The sequence below is a fragment of the Prinia subflava genome, chromosome 29 (genome assembly GCF_021018805.1).
Source record: "Prinia subflava isolate CZ2003 ecotype Zambia chromosome 29, Cam_Psub_1.2, whole genome shotgun sequence".
In the NCBI taxonomy this organism is placed as follows: Eukaryota; Metazoa; Chordata; class Aves; order Passeriformes; family Cisticolidae; genus Prinia; species Prinia subflava.
This window is the reverse complement of record NC_086275.1, coordinates 557,260-563,275: the sequence shown is the minus strand read 5'-3', so window position 1 is coordinate 563,275 and position 6,016 is coordinate 557,260. Positions and strand designations below refer to the sequence as shown.

General features: G+C 56.6%; 1 protein-coding gene across 1 annotated transcript; it reads right to left on the bottom strand.

Moving 5' to 3' along the window:
* Window positions 1-208: 208 nt before the first annotated feature.
* NEFL (neurofilament light chain) lies at window positions 209-5,011 on the bottom strand. The gene is made up of 4 exons (XM_063420101.1): window positions 3,929-5,011; window positions 2,725-2,849; window positions 1,656-1,972; window positions 209-782 (listed from the first exon to the last, which is right to left on the bottom strand). The coding sequence occupies exons 1-4, from the start codon at window positions 4,976-4,978 to the stop codon at window positions 595-597; spliced, it is 1,680 nt and encodes a 559-aa protein (XP_063276171.1). The 5' UTR covers window positions 4,979-5,011; the 3' UTR covers window positions 209-594.
* Between the last annotated feature and the right edge of the window lie 1,005 nt (window positions 5,012-6,016).

Here is a 6,016-nt window from a genome sequence, read left to right as displayed (position 1 = left end):
TCTTGGCTGGATAAAATTCCCATTTTCCAGAAGGGAGCTCCCTCACCCAGTGAGACCCATCCCTGAGGCGGCGTTTCTATAAAACGTGTGGGATTTTACACCCCCAAGAGATTTTTTCCCACTTCCCATTCACAAGACGAGTGGCACAAACCCCTTCATCAACCTTTTGAAGGCATCAGTGACACAGGACACACACGAGGGATCCGTGTAAGCATTTCTGAATTTATTGACAGCTTTATTGCACGTACTTAATGAAGCCTCCATCGCCTCCCCCAGCCACCGTTTCCAGGCTTATTTTAAATGCAAGTTAAACCTTTAATAACCTTTCATTCCCACCATTTATTTTTTCCCCCCTCTAATTTTAAATGTTAAGGTTCTGGGTCACCCAGGAGAGACAGAAGCCCTGAACTCATACGTGGAACCATGCGGCACTCGGGGGAGCAAGCCTTGGGTGCTCTGCAAGCAAACTCAGACTCTGCACAGGGAGAAACATCGGAATCATGGACTGGAACCTCAGTGGGCACTGAATTAAATAGGTGAGACTGCAGCTGGAGCTCAGTCAGTCGCTGGTTCTGGTGGAAAGCTGCCCTCAGGTCAAGCCTTCTTCTTGCCTTCGCTCTCTTCCTTCCCTGCTGCTTCTTTCTCTTCCTTCTCCTCCTTCTCCTCCTCGCCAGCTTCCTCAGCAGCTTCCTGGGACTCCTCCCCTTCTTCTGCTGCTGTTTCTTCCCCTTCTCCTTCCTCTTCCTCGCCCTCTTTGGCTTCTTCTGATTCCTCCTTAGCACCTTTAAGGGACAGAAAATATTTCACATCCCGGTTCGATTCCTGACCCCAGTTCAGAGGGAATCCCCTTCAAGCCCTGGGACCGGCTACAGCAAACTGCACAGCCAACTCCTGCTGGACTGCAGGGGCAGTGAAACACTTCATAAATAACAAATCACCTTAAAAATATCAATTCTGGACTCCGTGCTTAAAGCCTCACTCAAAGACTTGAATTATCTCTCACTGCTCTGCAATTGGATTTTTAGCTATAATTTCACTATAATTAAACTTTACATTAACGAACCCCTCATAGCGAGGTTGGCATGAACTGAACCCAGAGATCCCAGCCCCGCACACCAGCTGATCCCAGGCTGCTCTCTGGGAATTCATATTTAGCTCAGGATGTCCTTGGCCCTTCTTTTTGAGGATGTCTGTGACATCTGAACGTGACCACTGGGGTTTGTGGAAACCTGCAATCTGCCTGGTTTGAACACTTCACCTTATCTCCCATTCAGTATTGAGATATTCCTGGCAAATTCCATGTGCTTAACCCCACCATCCTTTGGCTGACGGGAGTAGAAAAAGAAAGAGCTTTAACCATTAGGGTTAATTACTGGGATTGCTGGGGTTGGATCACTGGGATTGCTGGGGTCGGATCACTGGGATTGCTGGGGTTTGACCACTGGGATTGCTGGGGTTTGACCACCGGGATTGCTGGGGTTGGATCACTGGGATTGCTGGGGTTCGATCACTGGGATTGCTGGGGTTGGATCACTGGGATTGCTGGGGTTGGATCACTGGGATTGCTGGGGTTGGACCACCGGGATTCCTGGGGTTCACCCCACATCAGCAAAGTGCAGCACCAATAAAAGGAATTTAAAACCAACTCCAAGTACCTTCCTCCTCTTCTTCACCCTCTTCTCCCGCTTCCTCCTCGCCTTCCTCTTTCTCCTCCTCCTCGCCCTCCTCTCCAGGAGCCGCCTTGGCCTCTCCTGCTTTGGCAGCCTCGATGGTCTCCTCGATCTCGATCTGCTCCTCCTGCACGTGGCTGGAGTAGTAGGTGGGGAAGGGGCGGGTGGTCAGCAGGTAGGAGCTGGACTGGAGCCCGCTGTAGGCGGACCTGCCGAAGGTGGGGCCGCTCTGGCTGTACCCGCTGGTGATGCTGCCCACGCTGGTGAAGCTCAGCCGGGTCTCTTCCCCTTCCAGAAGTTTCCTGGCAGGGAAAAAAAATAAAAATTAAAGCGAGGAGAAAGGAGTTGGTTGTGCTGTCAGCAGCACAGCCCTGCAGGTTGCGTGTGTGGTTATGAATTGAGGGGAGGTTTTGTGTTGTGTGCTCAGTGCGGCTTGATTTTCTTGGAATAATTTCCTCAGACGTGTCCATTGTGGGTGAATTCATTGTTGGAAGGAACAGGAAGATCTCTCTAGAGCCAGGTGCCTCTGGCAGGTGAAGCGAGAGCTGATTTGGGCACAGCCCAGTGCAGCAGGAATTTGCTGCTGAGCTGCCAGACAAGGTTTGGAGCTGCCCTCTCATCATTCCCCCCTTGTGGCTTCCACAGAAATTCTGTTCCCAGCATCAAAATCCCTCAGACAAAACATCACAGTTGTTTAGCAGCAATTCTAGTGGGAAATATTTAATTGTAGATTTGCAAGTTAGGAAAAAAACCCCTGTTCTTGAGGGCATTGGAGGGATTTTCCATTTTGACAAGGAGCTGTTGGTATTGAGGAATTCCATCGATACAAAATCCCTTCCCTGAGCTCAGAACAGGCACTTTTATCTGTCAGGATGGAGAACTGAGATCATTTACTGCCAAGCTAAAAATTCTGTGTGCACACAGAGAGCAGCTGATGAAACTCAGCCACAAATCCACGAAAATTTCTGCTGGGGGAATGATAAATAACCTGAATTCTCCTGAAGAGAACGGGAACAGCTCCAAGTCCTGGCTCATTAAACATCCCCCACCATACCTATAAGCTGCAATTTCGATGTCCAGGGCCATTTTCACGTTGAGCAGGTCCTGATATTCCTTCAGGTACCGAGCCATCTCGCTCTTTGTGGTTCTCAGCTCATTCTCCAATTTGTTGATTGTATCCTGTTGGACGGAACAACATTGACAGCGTAAAATTCTGTTCTCTCAAGTCTAGCAATAACCACAAGGAAATTCCCCAATCCTTTTAACTTAATCTTGCTGTAGCAGACAGAAACTGCACAGCTCCCACTCCACCCTCAGCCAAAATCATCATTTAACACCTTCCTGGCAGGTTTTCTATTCCAGCCCTATTCAACACACAGAGCCCGATTTTCTGGTACCCGAGTGCTAAAGCATCCATGAAATTTGTGCTTTGTTTCATTCTGATTTTGGCTTCTAAGTGTTTTTTCTAATTTTAGCTTAGGGATATCCATGGATGATCCTTGTGGGTCCCTTCCAGCTCGGGATATTCTGATTCCATGATTTTTTGGTACACTATAGTTATATATAATATAGTGCATAGACACATGACCTTGGGCTTTATCAGGGGCATTTTGCATTCTGATTTTAGAACGCCTCACACTTCAGCCAAGCAGTGCCAGAAGCAGTGTCCCCGTCCCTGGGGTGATTTTGGTGATTCAGATCCTGATTTGGGTCTGGATTTCCACACCACATCCTGCTTCAATCTCTGTGCCATTCTGCCCCGTGATTTTAGGATGCCTTATCTGCAACACGGGCACGGCACAAAGCAGGAGCGATGCCCCCGGCAGCGCCCTGCAAACCTGATCCCCTCATCTGTGGGACTGCAGAGCCCAGCGCCCCTCACCTGCAGAGCCCAGAAAATCCTGAAACCCCTCACCTGCAGAGCCCTTCAAACCCTGACATCCCCTCACCTGCAGAGCCCAGAAAATCCTGAAACCCCTCACCTGCAGAGCCCAGAAAACCCTGACATCCCCTCACCTGCAGAACACAGAAAATCCTGAAACCCCTCACCTGCAGAGCCCAGAAAACCCTGACATCCCCTCACCTGCAGAACCCTTCTAACTCTGCATCCCCTCACCTGCAGAACCCTTCAAACCCCATCTTCCCCTCATCTTCAGAGCCCTTCAAACCCCAGCTTCTCCTGACCCACAGAGCCCTTCACCCCCATCCTCCCTATCCCCCGAGGGACCCTGCAGGGACCCTTCCATCGCCCCCCTCACCTGCAGCGCCGAGATATCCGCGCTCTGCTTCTCCTCCAGCTCCTGCAGCTGCTTCTCCAGCGCCTCGTTCATGCCGCGGGTGGCCTCGATCTCCAGCGTCTTGGCCTTGAGCAGGCGGCGGCTCTCGGACACCTCGTCCTTGGCGGCTCGCACGGCGTCCGTGTTCTTGGCGGCGCTCTCGCTGAGCACGGTGAAGCGGCTGCGGAACCACTCCTCGGCGTTCTGCATGTTGCGCGCCGCCAGCTTCTCGTACTGCGCTCGGATGTCGCGCAGCGCTGCCGACAGGTCGGGCTTGGCCGACACGTCCATCTCCACGGACAGGTGCGCGTACTGGATCTGCGCCTGCAGCTCGGCCAGCTCCTCCTCGTGCACCTTCTTGAGGAAGGCCAGCTCGTCCAGCAGGCTGTCCACCCGCTTCTCCAGCTCCGCCCGCGCCAGCGCCGCCTCGTCCGCGCCCTTGCGCACCTCCAGCAGCCGCGCCTCGGCGTCCTCCCGGCTCAGCACCTCCTCCTCGTAGCGCGCCTGCAGCCCCCGCAGCGTCTCCTCCAGGCTCTCCCGCTCGCCCTGCAGCGCCTGCTTCTCGCTGGTGGCCTCCTCGGCGGCCAGGCGCAGCTCGCGGATCTCCTGCTCGTACAGCGCTCGGAAGCGGGAGGGCTCGGCGTGTTTCTGCCGCAGCACCAGCAGCTCGGCCTCCAGCACCTTGTTCTGCTGCTCCAGCTCGTGGACGCGCTCGATGAAGCAGGCGAAGCGGTCATTGAGGTCCTGCAGCTGCGCTCGCTCCTGGCTGCGGATGGACTTGAGGTCGTTGCTGATGGCGGCCACCTGGCTCAGGTCCAGGCTGTCCACCGAGTGCAGCAGCGAGCCCGAGGCGCTGGAGGCGGCGTAGCTGCGGCGCACGGACACGGAGGACACGGGCGCAGACAGGCTGGAGTACGCGGAGCGCGCCGAGCCGAAGCCGCCGCCGCTGCGCACCGACACATGGATGCGCGGGCTGTCCGCGTAGCGCCGCTTGTAGGACGGGAAGAACGGGTCGTAGCCGTACGAGCTCATGGCTGCGGGGGCTCCGGCGGCTGCTCTGCGGCGGGCGCCGCCCGCACCGCGGTATTTATGCGCGGGGAGGGCGGGCGGAGCGGGGACGGGGCGGGGCGCGGCGACATCGCAGCGGGGAGGGGACACCCGGAGTGGTCCGGGCACGGCTGCGGGGAGGGGATGCTCGGTGTGGTCCGGGCACCGCGGAGGGGAGGGGATGCTCGGTGTGGTCCAGGCACGGCTGCGGGGAGGGGATGCTCGGTGTGGTCCAGGCACGGCTGCGGGGAGGGGATGCTCGGTGTGGTCCGGGCACGGCTGCGGGGAGGGATGCTCGGGGTGGTCCGGGCACGGCTGCGGGGATGCTCGGTGTGGTCCAGGCGTTCCCTCACTGCGGTGATGCCCTGAGCGGCACGGGCCGGATCTCGCCTCGGTGATGCCCGGACAGCTCCGGGTGTCACAGCAATGAGAGGATGCCCGGACAGCTCCGGGTATCACAGCAGGGAAGGGATGCCCGGACAGCTCCGGGTGTCACAGCAGTGAGAGGATGCCTGGACAGCTCCGGGTGTCACAGCAGTGAGAGGATGCCTGGACAGCTCCGGGCACGCCGCGGGCGCGGGGCGCTGTGACTGGCCCGCTCTGGAACGCGCCCGGCTCGGCCCCTCCTCATCGTCTCAGCCCTCCTTGGGCGCAGCCTCGGACCCTCCTGGGGCATCTCTCGCCCCCCTTCGGGCCCAGCTCCGGCCCTTGCAGATCCAGCTCCCCTCAGGTCCATCTGCACCCCCAGAACCCGCCCCGGCTGTGTTTAACACCCCCACAGCTGGCAGAAGCCTCAGGAACGTGCTGCAAGCCCCAGGCTGTGGCTGAGGTTGCCTCGGTCAGGTCGGGGGACACCCAACCCTTGCTGCAACTCAGCAGCCCCAGACACGTGTAAATAGTGTGATTTTTTGCCCTCAATTTGCAGTTTTCACAAGGCACCAGTGCGCTCAGAGCCCCCGCATCCTCCCCATGTCCTTTGTTACAAATGGTCCCTAATAACCAGGTAATTTTAGGGACATGGAA

Bases quoted from the DNA above. Each gene is read 5' to 3' on its own strand.
- NEFL (XM_063420101.1), bottom strand. From the start codon at position 4,978: ATGAGCTCGTACGGCTACGACCCGTTCTTCCCGTCCTACAAGCGGCGC. The intron at 2,850-3,928 runs GTGAGGGGGGCG...TCCGTCCAACAG, and splicing joins CGGATATCTCGGCGCTGCAG to GATACAATCAACAAATTGGA. The intron at 1,973-2,724 runs GTATGGTGGGGG...TTTCCCTGCCAG, and splicing joins ATCGAAATTGCAGCTTATAG to GAAACTTCTGGAAGGGGAAG.